A 22646-nucleotide genomic window follows, 5' to 3' on the forward strand; every position below is an offset into this window, starting at 1 on the left:
ATATGACACTTTTTTTAAACAGGTCATTCTGTCTTATCTATTCATCTTATCAAGTCATCTACTAGAACTATCAGTGATCTAAAGGTAATGGTAAAGGTTCACCTTGCACATATGTGCTAGTTGTACCCAATCTAAAGATACTTATTTGAAAAGATAATAATTACCATCCAGTGAAGCCAAAGTATGTGTTTCCAAATTAGGGAACTAGAATAAAGGGAACAGTTTTGCATTTGCTTTTTATATATATTTTATTTATTTATTTATTTATCAAATTTATATACCGCCCTATCTCCCGAAGGACTCAGGGCAGTGTACAGGCATTTAAAACACATAAATACAATGTAAGAAATATAAAAACAGTTAAAAAACTTATTCTAAACGCCTATTAATTTAAAATTAAAAATATAAAATAAAAGCCAATTTAAAAACCAGTAATTTAAAATTTAAAATTTAGCTCAGCCCTGCACAATTAAATAAATGTGTTTTAAGCCAGCGGAAGGTCCGGAGGTCCAGCTGGCGAAGACCGGGGTAGTTCATTCCAGAGGTGGGGGCCCCACAGAAGGCCCTTCCTGGGCGTCGCCAGGCGACATTGCCTGCAGCTGGCGGCACCCTGAGAGACCCTCTCTGTGAGGCGCACGGGTCGGTGAGAGATATTCGGTAGCAGTAGGCGGTCCCGTGGTAACCCGGCCCAATGCCATGGGCGCTTTAAAGGTGGTCACCAGCACCTTGAGCGCACCGGAAAACCACAGGTAGCCAGTGCAGCCTCGCAGGATGGGTGTTATCACGGGAGCCACGGGGCTCCATCTATCACCAGCGCAGCCGCATTCTGGACTAACTGCAGCCTCGGATGCCCTTCAAGGGAGCCCCATGTGAGAGCATTGCAGTAATCCAGGCGCGGCGTCACGAGTGCGTGGTGACCGTGCATAGGGCATCCCGGTCCAGAAAGGCGCAACTGGCGTACCAGGCGAACCTGGTGGAAGGCCCTCCTGGAGCGGCCGTCAAATGATCTTCTAGAGACAGCCGTTCATCCAGGAGGCGCTAAGTTGCGGACCCTTTCCATCGGGGCCAATGACTCGCCACCGATGGTCAGCGGTTAGCTGACTGTACCGGGATGCGGCATCCACAGCCACTCTGTCTTGGAGGATTGAGCTTGAGCCTATTTCTCCCCATCCAGACCCGTCGGCCTCCAGGCACGGGACAGCACTTGAAAGCTTCGTTGGGGTGGTCCGGTGTGAAAAATACAGCTGGGTGTCATCCGCATACAGCTGGTACTTCACACGAAACCACTGATGATCTCACCCAGCGGCTTCATGTAGATGTTGAACAGGAGGCGAGAGGATCGACCCTGCGGCACCCACAAGTGAGGCGCCTCGGGGCCGACCTCTGCCCCGTCAACACCGACTGCGACGGTCGGAGAGATAGGAGGAGAACCACCGATAAGCGGTGCCTCCACTCCCAATCCCTCCAACGGCGCAGCAGGATACCATGGTCGATGGTATCGAAAGCCGCTGAGAGGTCTAATAGGACCAGGGCAGAGGAGCAACCCCTATCCCTGGCCCTCAGAGATCATCCTGCGACCAAAGCCGTCTCCGTGCTGTGGCGGGCGAAAACCGGACTGGAGCGGGTCTAGATAGACAGTTTCATCCAGGTGCAAGGGAAATTGATATGCCACCATACTCTCTACAACCTTCGCGGCGGGTTGGAGACGACGATAATTACCTAAAACAGCGGGTCAGGGCGGCTTCTTGAGAGGGCCTCACCACCGCCTCTTTCAAGGCAGGCGGAAGACACCCTCCACCAAAGAAGCGGTCGTAATCGCCTGGAGCCAGCCTCGTGTCACCTCTCGGTGGCCAGCACCAGCCAAGAGGGCACGGGTCCAGTAAACACGTGGTGGCATTCAACCTACCCAACAACCTGTCCATGTCCTCGGGAGCCACAGGGTCAAACTCATCCCAAACAATGTCACCAAGACCGCCCTCGAGCATCTCACCCGCATCACCGCAATCTTGGTCCAGACCATCCCGAAGCTGAACGATTTTATCGTATAGATAACCGTTAAACTCCTCAGCACGTCCCTGCAACGGGTCGTCCCGCTCCCCCTGGTGTAGGAGGGAGCGAGTCACCCGAAACAGGGCGGCTGGGCGGTTATCTGCCGATGCAATGAGGGAGGAGGCGTAGCTACGCCTCGCTTCCCTCAATGCCACTAGGTAAGTCCTAGTATAGGACTTCACTAGTGTCCGATCAGCTTCCGAACGGCTAGACCTCCAGGAACTCTCTAGGCGTCTTCTCCGGCGTTTCATCCCTCTCAGCTCCTATATATATCACAGAATAAGAATAACAGAATGTCAGATTTGAAAGGGACCTTGGAGGTCTTCTGCTCCAAAGCGCTTCCCCTCAAGATATAGAAAATTCATTTGGGGCTTAGCTCTTCCCAAGGTAATGTTACCTGAAGTGCCTGCCAATGACTGCATTGTTAACCAACCTGCCTCCTGGATCTTGCTGCCTTCTGTATTGTTTGTGAACTGGGGCGACGGCTCGCATGCCCACAGAGAGGGTGCTGCGTGCCACCTCTAGCACATGTGCCCTAGGTTTGCCATCACGGTTCTAGAGAAACACCTTTGTGATTAAATTATCTAACCTCTCTTATAATTCAGCTTCCTCCTCATTACCTGATCCTCTTATACTTCTAAGATACATAATGGTACAAAGCAAAAATTGTAGAATTTGTAGAAATTCTACATTGTAAAATTGACCCATATAATTCTATGGAGCGTACAATATATGTGTCTTTCCATTGAAATATTATGCTTGAACAAGTCTTCACAGATTGTCTCCATGAAATCAGGAAAGAATTAGCACAGATGAAATCCACTCTAAATCTTGAGAATCCCTTTCTGTGTACTCTGATTTTTCTTTAATATAAACTAGTTGTTGTAAGATCAGTTTTTCTTGTCTATTGTGGTATCAGTTGTATGGACTTCTAGTTTGTGTCTTCAGCTTTTCTTCATTAGCAGTTATTTCATGTAATGTTCCTCTTATCAGAAAATGAAGTAATTTATATTTCAGAGGCTGCAGTTAGTTTATTAATGCTTGAAAAAAAATCCTTTTCAAAGTTAGGTGCACCATTAGAATTATTTTCCCTCCTTTGTATTATGTGGTATATGTGTACTGGCAAAACAGTTATTGCTGCAACTATAATGTAATATTAAAACACATTTCTAGCATGAATGATTTTATTGTTACCTTTCTCTTGAGTGATTTTAACATACATTGTAGTTTTCAAATCTTCCTGAATGCAGCAGTTTGTTTATTTTTTTCTTTAATGCTATTTTCTTACTAGAGAAAAATGGTATTGAAATAGCTCTCCGATTTTAATTAATCTGAAGCTATCTAACTGCCTGATTCAGTGAAACATGTTAATTTCTAGGCAGGAAGGTCAGATACAAGTTTTGACAATATTTGCACTCAAATCAGACTAAGATTACATTTTAGCCCAATAAAACGTTGACATATCTTTCATCTTCTATGTTACAAATGCTATTTCATTTATCAGAGCCACCTACTGCTAAAGGAGATGAAGTTATATAATAATTTTAAAAATAGATAAAAAGTCACATACAGATGATATTAAACACAATTAAAATATAATTTTGTGCATTATTATGTGCATTATTATGTACACATTATTATGTGTAGACTACAAGCAGCTCTACTTACTTTGGATAGCCTGATTACTGGCCCTCAAATAGAAAATCTTTAAGAAAAAATTACATTATCTTTCTTCTGGGTTATACCTGTGCTAACAAACCTGGACTGCAAAAATCTGGATGTTGATCACTATGGTGCAAACAGGTTAGAATTTTTGAATATTTTTGCCGCTGTCTAGGGTTCTTCTAATTTTCTTGCACCATCATCTAATCATCATAATTATAGTATTCACAATACTATAAGACACAATTTTAATTAATATAACTAGCTGTTGAATTACGTGAGACCAAGAGATGCAAAGAGTTCTTGCTTTTCTCTTGGACATAACTCTTATTTTTGACATACCTTTGAATCTAACACGCTTCTTTCTAAAATAGTTAATAAGGACACCCACATGAAATACTGGAGAGAGATTCTTGTGATTCACTTAGGCTACAGGAATATCAAAACACCATGAATCTTCCTTTTGGGTTTTGGGGAAGAAGTGAAATTCCAATTATTTACAGTAAATGTTTTTCTTCAAACAGAGAAAGCAGGTATTTTTCTAACTTGTGGCTCCAGGGCTCAGCAATACTCCAAGGAAGATTTGAGTTTCAATGAACTACAGTACAGGTCACTCTAGTCACAGATGGAACTTCTATTCTACCTAGCCTTAGGATATACTGCAGTTCCTCAGATTCTACAGATGATATTCCTACACAGAAACAACCTTTATTTCAAAACATTATAGAAACAACCATAGGCTCTTTTAAAAAACCCACATCCCATCCAATAGCGTAGGGTCCCTGGAAAACCATCATCTACCCAGCCTCTTAAAGACTCAGTTGCCTACAGAAACACCGCTATTTTGCTTTTAATGAGAAAAAATTTCAGGCAATAACTCTTCCACGTTGTGAAGCAAAATTTTCTGTGTTCTATAAATTTTAATTCATTCAGTGAATGGACTAAATTAAGCTCTAATTAAGCCAAGAATTAATTCACTCTAATTAAGACAAGAAGTCCCATAGTTGGACTCCTACAATGTTGAATCAAAACTAGGGAAAACCTGGATTTTCCCTTGAGCATTGGGAAGCTGAGCCTGTTTTGTGACTATTTAGGAGAATGATTTTGTTACTTTTGATGTGTTACAATCTTAGTATTGCTTTATTTTTTGTTGTGGAATTTTTTTTAATTGCATATTAAAATTCAATTTCTAAGTGAACAGTGTGTTGTCTGGGTACAAATAATTTTAGGAAAAAATAAACATAATGTTTACAATAATATTCATTACATTGATATTAATCATATAATAGTAATAATATTTGCATATCCATTTTAACTATCCTTCCTTATTGCATTAGTCCTTCTCTTATATTTCCATATTTCTAAGTTCTGTTTTTATTGGCTAACCATTGATAAAATGAATCCCATGTTAAAAAAATATTCAGTTTCTTCCTTTTCCTTAACTTTAAGTGTTAGTCTATCCATTTCTGTGCATTCTAATATTTTTTTAAATTACGTTTTCATCTGTAGGGATCTCTTCACTTTTCCACTGTTGTGCAAGTGCAATTCTAGTTGCAGTTAATATATGTAAAATCAGATATGTATTCCCCTTATTGTACTTTTCCGGTAAGATGCATAACAAAAATATTTCTGGTTTTAAGTCTATATGTTGTTTTGTTTTATTTTATTTATTTTAGCCCAATTGTAAACTGCCCATGGCTGCAGTTTGAGAAAGTCCCAAATTAAGAAAATGACACAGTCCCAAGCTGGATAAGGAAGAAAGGGGAAGTGGTTTAGGGTAGCCACACTTGAATCTCACATGTTATATTTTGTAAGTAAGAAAGTTATAGCTTTAGTTCGGCATGATTCTGTCCATTGGGTATAAAGGAGATAAAGAATTGGACTTGAGTGGACTTCACTGTGTCATCCCTGGGCCTTAAGCCTGACAGGCCATCAGGACCTCACCTAATGGGATGTTTTTGTGCCTCATGGCATTAGCACTAGAGTGACATACAACGTTGTTTCTATGATAGGATTCGTCTGCATTATAAATCCTATATAGGGGGGAGAGAATTTCCACAGTAAATTTCAGCCGGGCCACAAACTTACTTCTAATAAATGCATTGAGGAATATTAGGGTGTGGGGGTGGCCATGCCACTAATGGAGTTTGCTTTGAGAACTAACACATTAAGGGTACATGTTATTTCCACTCCCAGTCCTTTCAAAACCATGTGAAGCAGACTTGCCAATCGCAGAATGTTGATCAGACAACGGACCAGCTACTTGTCTCCTTCCTGTTAACAAGTAGGGCCTGCAAATAAGCCAGCCATTCAGCGCTTTGCCCAAACAAATGAACTCCTAGATCAACCACAAAATCCCCTCATCTATCCTTCAAACCAAAAAGTAAATTAAATAAAATGCAAAGCAGTATCCTTGTCCTCTCATCCCTTATTTTCAGTACATGCTGTGTTTATTTGGCAGTTTGCAAAACAGCTGCAATTTCACAGGGAGGAAGATGCCAGGCTCTAAGCCGTCCGTTCCTCCTGTATTAAAAATGAGGGATGTCACAACACGATATCGTATCATCAATTTTGTAATCAGGCAATGCTATAACAATGGCTGAAGTGGGAAAGAAGAGGAGCTGAGTTCTAAGAAAATGCATACTTTTTCAGCTGCCCGGGGCATACCCACTTTGCTGAAATAATAAAAATTCTCCCTCCACTCTTCCCAGAAAAGGAGTGTGTGAAAAGGAAATGAAAAACCACAAATCCTCTTGCAAACAAAAAGGCTTTCTTACCTATTTCATTCCTGTTACTCTATGGCCATGCTGAGCCAGCTGATTCTCAGGAGCAGGGGTGAGCCAGAGTTCCCTCTAATAGGGAAACAGGTTGCCCGCAATCTCTGCTGAGGTTCACCTTACCAAAAAAAAAAAATGAGTTCATTTTTGTAGCTGACTGGCTAGAAACAAATGAGCTTAGTGGCTGAACTCAGTTAATGTTGCCAGAGCACAAAGGTCTCAGCTTTTGCTGGCGCAGAATAGTTCATGTTCAAGCGCCCTATAAAAAGGATATTCTTAAATTAATGCTTCTTGTGAAGAAACATGCAGTACAGAATTATGGGTAGAAATGTATGCTTATGAAACATTAAGGCACTGTGTTGTGGTCCCAGTGCACTTTTAGTCAGCAGCCCTTTAAAGAATCCCTGGGAAAGATATTTCGTCGAATGGCTAATCGTTAGTTTATTGCTTATTAATGGCCAGTCAGTATAATAGGAAAATATAAGACACTTGGTCATAAACTAAGAAAAATAGAAAAGATAATCAAATAGAAAATATGAGAGATGCATTTAAAATGCCTCATCTGGCTGAGACCAAATAAAATTGTTTGTTAGTTGTCATAAAACAGAGTGAAAAAAAGGTTGACAACTTAGGACACATTTAGATATACTTGCATAATAAAAAAAATACATTTATTTTTGATACAGAGGGAACAGAATTGGAATGGGTTATAATGGATAACCATATAAGCAAAACCATATATTAGATATGAGCTGAGATTAAATTTTCATAGCTTCAGGGCAAAATTTAGTTACTGAGTGAATAATATTAGTCCAGCAATCTGAGAGGAAAAGTGAGATGTATACTTATTTTCTCTACTAGGTAAATGCTTTCAGAAAGGCAGAATTAAGTTAGCTTATATGCTCCTGTAAAAGTTCCAGTGTTTATTTATTTATAACATTTATATGGTTGCCAATTCAACCAAAAGTACTCTGGGTGGCTTTCAGAACATTCAGCAAAACATAACAGCAATAATACAAAATAACACTACATACACTGATAAATAATAATAAAAGGTGATCCTAAATAACAGGACACCATCATCCATTCAGGAGGTGCAACACAAAAATCCAGAGGAAAAAATCAGTTTTTGACAACCTTTCTAAAGGCCAGCAGGGTATGGTCAGACTCTTTTATGGTCTTTCTAGCTTCATTGTAGATTGCAGGACTTCCTATGAAAAGCCAATATAGTCATTTTATCTCTGAGATTTGATTTACATGATGAGTGAAAATGACCTATTGTTACAGACAGTCCTTGACATGATTTCAATAGAATCCAGAATTTTGGTCATAAATTGAGGCTTGTGATCAGTCTCAATTTTACAATTATTTTTATGATGTTCGTAAAGTCACCATGTCTATAAATCAAATCACATGGTCATTAAGTGAACAATATATTAAGTGAATCAGCATGAGCAATGGGTTTGGGTTTTTTTTGCAATTTTCTGCCAGAAAATGGCAAAAGAATGTCACAAATCATGGTCATGTGACCACAGAATGTTGCAACCAGTTGTAAATGTGAGCTAGTTACCAAGCACCTGAAATATAATCACTTGGAATCGATAAGTTAAGTGGAATTCTTATCTCCCAGATTCACAAAACATTATAGAAACAGAGACAATTGGATGGCAGAAAAAGACCTAGTGATCTATCTTGTTTGTTTTTTGTTTTATTTTTAATTTATTTATTTATTAATTATTATTTTATTTTATTTTATTTTATTGTTATTCGGGGGTTTTTTTTGTCAGATGATAGACATTCCTGTATCCCAAGCAAGTTTAAACTCAGTTACTGATTATTGACCCACTATCTTCACTGGAAATTGGTTCCAAGTTTCCATTACTCTTTTACTGTGAAGTAATAGTTTATAACATTATGCCTAGACAATTAAAAGACTTGATCTGTTTTATTACCACTGATGGACCAATTATACTCTTTTGTTTTCTTTAGAGAGTCAAGGAGATGGCTTTGAAGCAAACATTCAGAAACCATTATGTAAACAAAGGAGAGTAGCATTCCTTATGTACTGGGAAGGGAGAGAATATTAAGAGGCTTATACTGACTCCTTCCTGATTCATGGCAGAGGTGGTAATCAGCAGGTTCTGTCCAGTTCTGGAGAACCAGTAGCGGAAATTTTGAGTAGTTCGGAGAACCAGTAAATACCACTGGCCCCACCCCCATTTATTCTCTGCCTCCAGAGTCCCAGCTGATCGGAAAGAAATGAGGATTTTGCAGTAATCTTCCCCTGGAGTGGGGAGAGAATGGGGATTTTACAGTATCCTTCCCCTGCCACACCCACCAAGCCACGCCCACCAAGCCACACCATGCCCACCAAGCGACGCCCACAGAACCGGTAGTAAAAAAATTTGAATCCAATCATTGATTCATGGGGTTATATATATATAACGGGGTTATATATATATCAACCCTTTGAGGTGGACTCCAAGAAAGATCTACTTAACAGTAGATTTTTAAATTGCTTTTAATTTTTTGTGTAATCTGTTTTTATTTGGCTGTGAACCGCCCTGAGTCCTTCGGGAGAAGGGCGGTATATAAATTAAATTAATAAATTAAATAAATAAATAAATAAATAAATAAGTAGATAAGTTCTTATAACAGAATCTTCAGATCTACTGTGATTCTCTTCTCCTTCTTATCATCCAATGTATCGTACTTTGTCACCTCCAAAAGATTTTTTTCTTTTTTTGCCATTTTAATCTCCTGTCCCATTATTATTAAAAATAATTAGTATATAACACATAAAATTTGTGTATTTCTTTTTTTATTAATGGTTTCTGTGTCAGATATGGCACTTTAGAATCACAGCAACAATGCATCTTTACTACATAAAATCAGGGGTGAAATGCTCCTGGTTCGGACCGGATTGCCCGATCTGGTAGCAATGGCAGCAGGTGGTTCGGAGAACCGGGAGCAAAAATCCCTCCCCCCCCAGCCCATGCCCAGCTGAGCCACGTGATCATCAGAGGTTGTTTTTTTTTACTTTTAACAGCATTTTTTTCTTTTGCTGAAAAAATGCTTTTTTTAAAAAAAAGCCTCTGATGATCGCATGGCTTAGCTGGGATCACTAGAACCCTTTAGAAGCATTTTTTCTACAGCCTCTTCAGCTGAAGAGCCTGTAAAAAATGCTTTTAAAGGGATCAGGCAACTCAGCTCGGCCGAAGAGGTTGTAGAAAAAAATGCTTTTAAAAGTTAAAAAAAAAAAGTTGCCCACCCAGTCACATTACCCCACACACACACCAAGCCACGCCAACAGAACCGGTAGTAACAAATTTTACATTTTACCCCTGCATAAAACACTACCATCTAAGAAAAAAAGCTACTTACCGGATTGAACAAATATATATATAATAAATGAAATGAAAATGTAAAGTTATTTTATGCCTAAATCTCAGACTATAGCACTTGAAAATCTGAGATCTGTGCTCAGTGGCTAAGATGCTGAGCTTGTCAACTGAAAGGTCGGCAGTTCAGCGGTTCGAATCCCTAGTGCCGCGTAATGGGGTGAGCTCCCGTTACTTGTCCCAGCTTCTGCCAGCCTAGCAATTTGAAAACACGTAAAAAATGCAAGTAGAAAAATAGAGACCATCTGTGTTCCATGCACCTTTGGCATTTAGTCATGCTGGCCACATGACCATGGAGACATCTTCAGACAGCACTGACTCTTCAGCTTTGAAACAGATGAGCACCACCCCCTAGAGTCGGGAACGAGTAGCACATTTGTGCGAGGGGAACTTTTACCTTTACTTATATGTTTGTAAATTCCTTAAATCTTTTCCACTTGGATTTTCATCTCTGCTTAATTTGGGGGAGGGGGGAATCAAGCTAAATATTTAAATCCGTGAATCTCTGAAGATAGCCTTTGTTTTATTACAATGGAACCCTTTCCTGAGTCAGAACTGATTATGAAAACAAAAGAAAACTACATTTTAAATCAAAATAATGGTTGGAAACGTAGCTCTGCAGTTTAAAATGCCATAATAGAATTAAATCAACCATTCTATTTAGAACTCATTCCCCTCGAGGGGGGGTTGGACTAGATGACCTACAAGGTCCCTTCTAACTCTGTTAATCTACATGTTCATTAGAAGCAGGGATTTAAAAATTTGAGTGATCCAATTACCTGAAATGACCACCTACCATCTTCAGGACCTCCAGAAGTCATTATCTCCAGTCTATGCAGGCAATCAGGCATATAAAGACATGTTACACAATGGAGAATAACTGTCCTTTCTGTCATTAAGACAGGTTTGTGCTACCTCTTGGCTCACCAAACACAAATGTATTTGTGTATGATGTTTATATTATCTCACATAATACATAATGTTACCAAGTTGTCTCTCCCAACCTTTTAACACTGTTTAATCCAATGTTATATCCCCGTTTTAAAATTATTCTTTGAGTTGCCCGGACTCAAAGGACATGTTATATCCAGCTAGCTAAGGACCAAACCAGATGTTACAATGACAGGCACATTGATTAGAAGTGACTCACGAGTAAATTAGTATGTAGGTAAGCAACAAAGGAGAATGGAAGGACATCATGGATGGTTTGGAGGGATGTTAAACCAAGCTATGGTAAATGAGACTTTGGCAGTAGAAATAACTCTTGCTGGGGAAAACGGTATATGAATAAAACAGTGACAAGTAAAAGCCTTGTGGTGCAGGAGTTTTTGCTTATCCATACTGGATTTTAATTCATCCCATCAGTCCCACATTGTAATAATTTGACCTGACCCACATACAAGCAATTTATCATCAAAACACCTAATTTGTTCCCACTGAAACAAAAGCTATAAAGCAAAATATTTACATATTTCTGTGTCCCTTATCTGCCTTCCTTTAATATGTTGATGTCAGAAAAATGCAGGTTGAATTGTTTGCTCAAAACAATCTTAACAGCAGAGGTGAAACTGATATGTCTGCTGACCTTATGGGAAAGCCTACCAAGGACTTTATGCAAGTCTAAATTTGGAAGCGGTAAAAATCTGGCACATTATCCATTAATTACAGGATTCGTGGAATATGGTAAATTCTTAGTTTGATACCATATAAAAACAGAAACTGTTTGACTGCCTGTTAAGAAATGTTTCTCTGTATGTTGCCTCTTGCTCAGGAGTGGTTTATATATTTTTGGTGTCTGCAGACTGAAGAAGTCCTGAAGATTGATGGAGGGCCATGCTATTCAAACAGCAGGCGTTGCTGAGACAGAAGCTCCTTGTGCTAGGCAGCCTTGCTATTGGAAGCCTTCTCTATCTAGTTGCCAGAGTTGGGAGTTTGGATAGGTAAGTCATTAAATTAGCATGTCCCTGTGACATCATTAATTATAAATGGCTGTAGGTGCTTTCCCCACCTCCCTCCACCCACTCCAATTTCCTCTTAAGCATTGAATATAACTGAATAGGTTTCTAGCTCTTTGTCTCGCTGCTAGCATTTAAAAAGACAATCTGCTGTAGTATTGATTTTCATTGTTAGTTTCCTTCTGTATAAAGATAGGGGAAACTGAAGAAGCTTGCTGAACCCAGTACCTTGGTCCATGTCCATTTATATTCTATGTGCACTGGCATTTGTGTTCAGAATGAATGTAAAGCTCCATACAGTAAATATGTCACCACAGTAGGTCAGCTTTTGTGTACAATAGCAGGCTAACTTCAAGTTTCAATAAACAAGTTTCAAAATCTTCTACATTTTCTTTTCTGATATTTATGGGTGAGCAATTAAGATGGTACAGTGGTAATTAAACTTCCACACAAGCCTGCAAAGTTTGTTTGTCAGTCTTGGATCTTCTTGCACTAAAAAGGTTGCTGAAGGATATAAAGCATATTTTAAACTCTGTTAATTAGATTTTAGTCGTCTTTTTTTAAAAAAAAAAAAATTCCCCTTGAGATGGATATAGTGAAATGAAAAGATCTTGCTGGAAATGATTATTTTCAGGGCAATTGTGGGATATAAAACTAGGGCCAGTTCTGTTTATTATTCCTGTTAATGCCCAACATTTTTGGCTTTGAATTACAGGAAACAACTTAACTTTCAATTTCATATAGAATATGGAACTAAGACTTAATTATCAAATCCTTTTTTCTGTTTTATGACAGTTAAGTTGCTCCAAGAAATGGCAGAATTAAAAGAAAGAAAGTCTATTTGATGAAAGATTTATGTATCAAAGTTGCTTTCTGAAATCCATTTGGAAGCAATTAGTATCCTAAAATGGTAATTAAAATTATGTACAGTATTGTAAAACCTCCATTCAAAAACAGAATTCCAGGCTGAGACTGTATTTAGATAGTAAAGGAGCAAACATAAACATTGCATGTATTTGGTCAATTACAGGTGTGTTATTTCTTAGATCCAGTTGCATTAGTGCCAAATTCATATGAGTTGTATAAAAATTCAAGTCACTGGCTGAAAAAACAAACCAAAATAAAGCCAAGCTGATTAACTATTTACACTTATTTAGTACATTTAGGACTTATCTTTCTTCATTATGGAATGCTAGTTGGCATATATAAGTTCCAGATGGGTTCCCATTTGGACACTGGATACATGTAGAGCAGCTTAATTTTACCTCAGTCTTTATAACTGCGTCACCAAATCATACTATGGGACCCAGCATATAAACTCCATTACCCCACAGTGTAAAGTTAGTTTGCCCCCCATGATGCACCAAGGATAGGCAAGCAAGCACCAAACAGAATGAACTAGCAATCTAGCTGTCAGGACTGCATTGTGTCTAGCAAATGTAGATTTACCTGACATTTCCCATATGCTAAATATATAACCCCACAGCCCATGCCGTTTGCAAGCCAGGTATAAGGTTTATTAAACAAAATGAATAAGACATATGTGTATCTCCAGCACTTTATGTATATTAGGATATCAGGCATACTGGTTAAGATGGTTGTGTAGCTCCTTCCAATTAGTTTAGTTTTGCCTCTTGTAACATCCAGTGTTTGTTCTAATAGATGAGAATATATGTGTAAGTTAGGGCTGAATTGTGGAGCTATTGGTATTCTTTAAGATTGGTTGTTTTCTTGCAAACATTTTATTGCCTGACCAGGTTACATCATCAGTGCTAGTGAGTGTAAGGTTTGCTCCCTGTTTATATTCAATAGTTTGCCCTGCCAGTGTTGGTGGGGCTGTGGTTTTCTCTTTGGTATTTCCTGGATTAAGATTTTTATTTTTGGCTTGATCATTTGTCTAGCATTAATTCCTGTTTATCTGGATGTAGGTCTCTGGAGACGATGAGTTCTGGTCTATGGAGATTCTCGGACATCCAAATCATAGTTGTCCCAAAGTTGTTTTTCAAGAGGCAACTGGAACTTTTTTATTTTTCTTTGAAGACATTTCGCTTTTCATCCAAGAAGCTTCTTCAGCTTTTGAAACTTTTTTTTTTTATTATTATTATTATTATTATTATTATTATTATTATTATTATTATTATTATTATTATTATTATTATTATTATTATTATTATTTATTAAATTTTTATACCACCCTTCTCCCAAAGGACTCAGGGCGGTGTACAGCCAAAGATAAAACACAGGATATATACAATTAAAACCAACATTTAAAACATAGCAAATTACAAAAAGGCTGATAATTAAAAATTTAAATTTAAAATTTCAAAATATTAATAAAACCCCAATTTAAAATCAAAACTATTATGCCAGTCCCGCTTGAATAAATAAGTGTGTTTTTAGCTCACGACGGAAGGTCCGAAGATCAGGCACTTGACGTAGGCCAGGGGGAAGTTCATTCCAGAGCGTCGATGCTCCCACAGAGAAGGCCCTACTCCTGGGGGCCGCCAGCCGACACTGTTTGGCGGACGGCACCCTGAGGAGACCCTCTCTGTGAGAGCATATGGGTCGGTGGGAGGCATAGGGTAACAGCAGGCGGTCTCATAAGTACCCGGGTCCTAAGCCATGGAGCGCTTTAAAGGTGGTAACCAAAATCTTGAAGCGCACCCGAAAGACCACAGGAAGCCAGTGCAGACTACGGAGCAGTGATGTTACGTGGGAGCCACGAACGGCTCCCGTTACTACTCGCGCAGCCGCATTCTGGACTAACTGCAGCCTCCGGGTGCACCTCAAGGGCAGCCCCATGTAGAGAGCATTGCAGTAATCCAACCGAGACGTAACCAGAGCGTGGGTGACTGTGCATAAGGCATCCCGGTCAAGGAAGGGACGCAACTGGCGGACCAAGCGAACTTGGTAAAAGGCCCTCCTGGAGACGGCCGCCAGATGTTCATCAAAGGACAGCCGTCCATCCAGGAGGACGCCCAAGTTGCGAACCACCTCCTTTGGGGCCACTAACTCGCCCCCAACAGTCAGCTGCGGATGCAGCTGACTGTACCGGGTGCCGCATCCACAGCCACTCCGTCTTGGAGGGATTGAGCTTGAGTCTGTTTCTCCCCATCCAGACCCGTACAGCTTCCAGGCACCGGGACAGCACTTCGACCGCTTCGTTGGGGTGGTCCGGGGTGGAAAAGTACAGCTGAGTATCATCAGCGTACAGATGATAACTCACCCCGAAACCACTGATGACCTCGCCCAGCGGCTTCATATAGATGTTGAACAGGGTAGGCGAGAGAATCGACCCTGAGGCACCCCACAAGTGAGGCGCCTCGCGGGCGACCTCTGCCCCCCTGTCAACACCGTCTGCGACCGGTCGGAGAGATAGGAGGAGAACCACCGATAAGCGGTGCCTCCACTCCCAATCCCTCCAGCGGCGCAGCAGGATACCATGGTCGATGGTATCAAAAGCCGCTGAGAGATCTAATAGGACCAAGGCAGAGGAGCAACCCCTGTCCCTGGCCCTCCAGAGGTCATCCATGCTGTAACCGGGTCGGAAGCCGGACTGGAACAGGTCTAGATAGACAGCTTCCTCCAGGTGCCGGGGGAGCTGCCATGCAACCACACTCTCTACAACCTTCGCCACAAAGCGAAGGTTGGAGACTGGACGATAATTTCCCAAAATAGCTGGGTCCAGGGAAGGCTTCTTGAGGAGAGGTCTCACCACCGCCTCTTTCAAGGCGGCGGGGAAAACCCCTTCCACCAAAGAAGCATTTATAATCCCCTGGAGCCAGCCTCGTGTCACTTCCTGAGCAGCCAGCACTAACCAGGAAGGACACGGGTCCAGTAAACATGTAGTTGCATGTAACCTCCCCAGCAACCTGTCCACGTCCTCGAGAGCCACAGAATCAAACTCATCCCAAATAGCCTCAACAAGACGTGTCTCCGTCATCTCGGTTGGATCATCGCAATCTTGGTCCAAACTATCCCGAAGCTGAACGATTTTATCGTATAGATAACCGTTAAACTCCTCAGCTCGTCCCTGTAAAGGGTCATCCCGTCCCTCTTGATGAAGGAGGGAACGGGTCACCCGAAACAAGGCGGCCGGGCGGTTATCTGCCGATGCAATGAGGGTGGAAACGTAAGAACGTTTCGCCTCCCTCATTGCCACTAGGTAGGTCTTAGTAAAAGACCTCACTAGTGTCCGATCAGCTTCGGAACAGCTGGACCTCCAAGTACTCTCTAGGCATCTTCTCTGGCGTTTCATCTCTCTCAGCTCCTCAGAAAACCAGGGAGCCAATTGAGATCTACGCCGGGTCAGAGGCCGCAAACTTCTTGGAGAAGAGGCAAAAGATCTTCAAAGAAAAAAAAAAGAAACTCCAGTTGCCTCTTGAAAAAGCATTTTTGGGATAAATTCTGGTCCTTTTGTTTCCCTCTTAGCTTTTAATTGCGCCCAGTAGAAGTCAATATATGTAGCTCAGAGTTGAACTATGGAGTCCTTGATGCTTTGGTGCATAACTTTCATTAGCCAGGTAGGTAACATTGCCAGGTAGGTAATCATGTTACCTAATCAGCTAATGAAACATGTTCACTCAGAGAGCACCAAGGACTCCACAATGTTTGTTCTTTTGGTCAGCCATTTTCTTTTTAAATGCACATTTTTTTAAAAAAAAAAGCTGCTGCCCAGTCATAGAGACTCTAGGCAGCCTCAAAAAATTTTTAAAAAGCATTTATTTATTAGTTTACTTATCTAAGTTACATAGCCACCCATTTTACAAAACAAGTGACCCTGGATAGCTTACAATGTGAAAAAAATCAATCAATACTAAAGTTCAGTATTATAATTGTTAGCAAGTAAAACATCTAAAACTATTAAAAAATCTGAGCTGAAGTAAAAGTAGATAGTATAGTAGAGGCACTTCACTAGCTCGCCCATCCGCTGGAGTCCTCAGGGCTGCTGGCACAACAAATTCTTGAGGGACCTTTGCAGTAGTGAAATCCAAGTTTTTTTATTACTGGTTCTGTGGGTGTGGCAGGCATGGCATGGCTTGGGCCTGACAAGGGAAGGATATTGCAAAATCTCCATTCCCACTCCAGGGGAAGGATATTGCAAAATCTCCATTCCCTCCCCACTCCAGGGGAAGGATATTGCAAAATACCCATTCCCTCTCCACTCCAGGGGAAGGATATTGCAAAATACCAATTCCCTCTCCACTCCAGGGGAAGGATATTGCAAAATACCCATTCCCTCCCCACTCCTGGGGGAAGGATATTGCAAAATCTCATTCCCACCCCCCCCTCTGGGGTCAGCCAGAGGTGGTATTTGCTGGTTCTCCGAACTGCCCAAAATTTCTGCTCCCAGTTCTCCAGAACCTGTCAGGATGCTATGGGGTAATGGAGCTCATATGCTGGGTCCCATAGTATGATTTGGTGACACAGGTATAAAAGATTGAGATAAAATTAAGCTGCTCTACATGTATCCAGTGTACAAATGGGAACCCATCTGGAACTTATATATGCTAACTAGTATTCCATAATGAAGAAGGATAAGTCCTAAATGTACTAAATAAGTGTAAATAGTTAATCAGCTTGGCTTTATTTTGGTTTGTTTTTTCAGCCAGTGATTTGAATTTTTATACAAATCATGAATTTGGCATTAATGCAACTGGATCTAAGAAATAACACAACTGTAATTGACCAAATACAGTACATGCAATGTGTATGTTTGCTCCTTTATTTATTTTATTTATTTATTATTTTGATTTGTATACCGCCCTTCTCCCGAAGGACTCAGTGCGGTTTACAGCCGAATAAAACACGAATACAAAAATTAAAAACACTATTAAAAGACTTATTCAATTAGGCTAACAAACTAAAATTCTGTAAAAAACTAAACTCTCTTTATCATCTTAAAACTTGGAATGCTGTTTTTGAATGGAGGCTTTACAATATTATACATAATTTTAATTACTATTTTAGGATATTAATTGCCTCCAAATGGATTTCAGAAGCAACTTTGATACATAAATCTTTCATCAAATAGACTTTCTTTCTTTTAATTGCTGAATTTCAACCCTGGACCTTTGGTAGCTGAGAATAGATGAGCCCAACATCATCTTAGAGGAGGGGAGAAAATTTCACAATGGGCACCACTGCAGAGAAGAACTGTTGTGTACGGCCTGTTAAATAGTTCCCTAGGCAATGAAACCCATAATGTACCTTCTTACTAGATCTGGTAGGGCAGACAGATGAAACCAGGGAGTAGCAGTCCCTCAAATAGGACATTTTTTAAAAAGAAAATATTGGTTGTTGTATTATTCCAGAAAAGATATGCATCTTCATATGCAAAATTTAAACCTCTCCTTTTCATAATGGTTCTTGCCAGACTTGCACCATTAGCTGCTGTTTGTCCCCAAATGTACTGCACAGCTTTTTATGTGAATTACCTTGATCTATTAATTGGGTTGCACCAGTGATGAAATGTAAAATTTGTTACTACCGGTTCTGTGGGCGTGGCTTGGTGTGTGTGGGGAATAATGTGACTGGATGGGTGTGGCCAACTTTTTTTTTTAACTTTTAAAAGCATTTTTTCTACAACCTCTTCGGCCAAAGAGGTTGTTTAAAAATGCTTTTGAAAGGTTCTGACGATCCCAGCTGAGTTGCCTGATCGTCAGAACCTTTTAAAAGTATTTTTTACAATAGATTGTAGGTTTTACGATAGGTTGTAGAAAAAATGCTTTTAAAGGTTCTGATGATCCCAGCTGATGATCCCAGCTGAGCTACGCAATCATCAGAGACTTTTTTTTTACTTTTAAAAGCATTATTTCAGCCGAAAATTTCGTGCTTTTTTTTAAAAAAAAACCTCTTTTGATCGCACAGCTCAGCTGGGCATCGGGGGGCGGGGGACAGGGATTTTTGCTACTGGTTCTCCAAACCACCTGCCGCTATAGCTACCGGATTTGGCGATCCGGTCCGAACCGGGAGCATTTCACCCCTAGGTTGCACATATTTGTGCATGTAAAAAAATCATATGGAAATATTCATCTATGTTTTACCTGGGCAACAACATTACATTCCCTTTTGGTTTCTGGGGCATCTGTATTTTTCCTCCATTTAGGATAAAACAGATTTTTAAAAAATAAAATAAAAGCTTATATGAGCCTACTAAGCAGGAAAAAATGAGTGGGAGATTGGGAAAGACTGAAATATTTTGAACAATTGAGAACACAGTGTTTTTCAGGTAAGTTGTCAGCTTTCTAATATAATTATGACTTTGGTCTGTTTGTTTGCTGTTTATAATCTTTATTTTTCAACAGTTAATGAAAATAAACTAAATACACAGTTAGGTAACACGAAAGATTAATCTTACATTGCACTTCAATGAGGGATATTGTGTTTTCTCACATTCACTCATTTGTAAGAATCATTGCCTAATTTCATTCAAAAAGAGAAAGGATGTGCCTAGCCTCGCTTGCTTCCTACCATCATGTACCATCAAAATCCTACATTGTGAAGATATGCAAAATGGTCCCGGGCAATTATGTAGTTACATAGAGTGGACAGAAATTCCTTCTTGTTTCTTGCTGGAACTTGGCCTATGACCTCAGGCATGAAATTTAATTAACCTTTCCCCCAATCTAGGCTTGCCTAGCTACAAATGTTATTAATGGTCATAAAATTACCCAGACACAGTACTTGACTCTTGAACTTCTGCAGTGGTGACTTCCAGCAGATCCATATATAATATGCTAATGGGAAAAAGGAATGATTTTATTTTTCTCTCTCATTGTGCGTGATGGATACGTAGTCATCAGTGAATTCTACCCTGATGATCCAAAAATATGGACATCCTATCCCTTGTAATATCTTTTACACCCATTGAAACAGATCTTGGGCACATTAATGTCATACCTTCTGTATCCCACCTGCTGGATCTATACAACTCAGTGCTTGTATTGTGGCATGAGCACTAATCAATCAACAGAAAGCAGCAGTTACAGAAGAGCTAAGAACTGTGTTAGAGGATTAGGTATGAAGAAATTAAGTCAGGAAATGAAGCCAAAGAATAACAAAATCACACTTTCCCTCCTATTTTAAGTCCCCCTCTGATGTAACTCTCTCTCCTTTGTAAGGCCCATATTTGATAATTTTTTTTTTTAATTTACATTTATATCCCGCCCTTCTCCGAAGACTCAGGGCGGCTTACAGTGTGTAAGGCAATAGTCTCATTCTATTTGTATATTTACAAAGTCAACTTATTGCCCCCCCAACAATCTGGGTCCTCATTTTACCTACCTTATAAAGGATGGAAGGCTGAGTCAACCTTGGACCTGGTGGGATTCGAGCCTGCAGTAATTGTAATTCTCCCCTACTGAGGCTGCTCTACATCAAATGGACGGTGAGAGCCCAGATTTCTCAGTAGTTCTTAGTATCCCTTCCTACTACCAATGAGGGGTGGCATAGTTTCCTGCCATTTTGAGGCCAGAATATACTGTATTTTAATATATTGTTTTTAATATACTATATTAAAAACTGTAGAAAAATTTCCAAATAGGCTTAACTTGGCTTTAGAAAAATAAAGAAAACCCTAAAACCTCTCCCCAGAACCAGGGAAAAAAAGCAGAGAAAAAAGAAAATTCTGTTCCTTTATTGCATGAACAAGCTCCATCCAATTTCTATTATCATCAATTTATCGCCCTTCAGTCCTCAAGTAACCAGGCTCTTAAATACTTCAGCTCTAAATTACAGCTCTGTATGGTGTATTGCACAGAATAGCCAATTCCTTTCTTGACATGTTTGCCATATGCTCATCCATGTATCTTTGTTGTTTTATTTCTGCCCAAAATTGACATTTTATGTTCCCTTAAAAAAAACCTGAGGTCCTCAGGTAGGATTCTGATGCACTACATTTAGAATAAAGCAGGTAGTTCTGTAGTTTTTTAGCCTCTATTCCTTCCCCTAGCACCAGTGCACGACAAGTGAGAATTTCACAGAAAGTGGATTGGAAGACAAAATACAATTAGGAAAACATACAAGTGGCAAGAATCAGAAATAGTTCTCTATTTGAATAGATATGCCTACCATGACTATAACGCCAGAATCTACAAGTCACAATAATGTCAGGAGGCAAAACTGCCTTTATATGGTCATGTAGAAGTTGCAGAATTTGTGCTATGACATTATGACACATACTTCATTAGTTGGCTATGAGATCTATGGTCCCCAGATAATTCTATTTTTAAGCTAAACTTTTAAAATGTTTTCTAAATAAACTCTGTACCTTGAGACTACCTTAATTGTATGATGTCGGTATTGAATTTAGAATCTGCTGCCTTGAAAAGGAAGGCTTTTTCTAGTCATAGATTTGGACTAAAAAATTCTCATTAATGGACTGAGGAAAGAAGCCATGTTTTTCATTTTCTTTAAGACATGCTCCACCAAGTAATCCCTGAAAGGTTGGGGAGGTTTTTTGTGAAATGGAGGATATGTTATTTAGAGGCAGGAATGGAGGGAAATCATCATACGAGTACACAATATTAGCTATTAGTTAGTGTGTTTAGATCCACTCACCCTCAGTCCCAAGGTAAAAAAAAGTGTCATGGGTAAATTCTGATCATTTTGTACAAAATATATGTTTTAGATTTATCTGTTAATATTTAAAGTAGGGGTGCCCAACCTTGGCAACTTTAAGACTTGTGGACTTCAACTCTAATGCTGGCTGGGGAATTCTGAAAGTTGAAGTCCAGACATCTTCAAGTTGCTAAAGTTGGGCACCCTTACTTTAAACAATATGAATTCAGTGCCTGTGAGCAACGTAAGTGCATGTGAAATACATGTGTAGCATACAGAGTGTGACGTTGTTCCTCCCTGGCCTGCATGTATATTTAGGAACTGGGACATGCTCTTCTTACAGCACATAATATGAAACAATGTAACAATATAAGGTTTTTGTATTTGATTAGATCTTAACTGATGAGCAATAAGTAAAAAGTGAACTTTTAAGTCTTTTTAATGTTATGTGTAAAGTGACCAGATTTCAGCCATGGCAAAGCGGGACACCATTGATGGGGGGCGGGGGGGGCTGCGCATGCGCGCTGAGTCTTGCCACCTGCCTGAAGGAGGAGGAGCGGCTGCTGCTTCTCCGCTCTTCCAGGCAGGCTCGGCTCTCCTCAGCTCTCGTCTCCGCTCTTTTCTTCCTCTCGGGTGAAGTCAAGCGGCATCTCTCCTCCCTCTCGCACCCCCTTCTCCGCCACTCCCCCTTCTCCGCCTCCTTCTCTTGCGTTGCCACCTCCCATTTTCCGAATGGGAGTGAAACAAAAAAAAATCAGGACTTTTTGGAATTGCAGCGGGACGCGAGACAAATTATTGAAAAGCGGGACTGTCCCGCCAAAAGCAGGACGTCTGGTCACTATAGTTATGTGTTATGTGTGTGTGTGTGTTTCCTGGTTAACAAGCTCATTAGCTTTTTTTAAAAAAAATCTAATTCAATTTTATCCTAAATATGATGGTGGGGAGAAGAATATATTCTTGTGCAGAAAGCAAAAATAATTTTCCAAGGCAAAAGAACATTACGGTTCTAGAAAATAAAATGTTTTTCTCCCAGGATATTAAGGTGTGAAAAACTTGTGGCTTGCAGTAAAGTTAAAGTAAAGAATATATTCTTCTCAAGTTACCAACATTTGTTTTAGGATCAGACTACACAATACACTTTACAGTACCAAATTTAAAAAACAGAGTGTGTAAGACGTTATACAGTTCCTTCTAAATGGATGCATTTCTGGGCCACACCATTTCCAAGAATGAAACATAGA

The 22646-nt window shown here is 39.9% G+C and overlaps 1 protein-coding gene across 3 annotated transcripts in view; it reads left to right on the top strand.

Annotated features, from left to right (window-relative positions):
- The window catches only part of HS3ST5 (heparan sulfate-glucosamine 3-sulfotransferase 5), a 219022-nt gene that overhangs the window by 190999 nt on the left and 5377 nt on the right, over window positions 1-22646 (top strand). For all 3 annotated transcript variants that reach the window (XM_058173638.1, XM_058173647.1, XM_058173656.1), the window contains one exon: window positions 11691-11829. In XM_058173638.1, coding sequence (XP_058029621.1) covers window positions 11723-11829 — 107 coding nt within the window. In that variant the 5' untranslated portion in view covers window positions 11691-11722. The remainder of the gene's footprint in view (window positions 1-11690; window positions 11830-22646) is intronic.

The sequence above is a fragment of the Ahaetulla prasina genome, chromosome 1 (assembly GCF_028640845.1).
Source record: "Ahaetulla prasina isolate Xishuangbanna chromosome 1, ASM2864084v1, whole genome shotgun sequence".
NCBI classification, from domain to species: domain Eukaryota; kingdom Metazoa; phylum Chordata; class Lepidosauria; order Squamata; family Colubridae; genus Ahaetulla; species Ahaetulla prasina.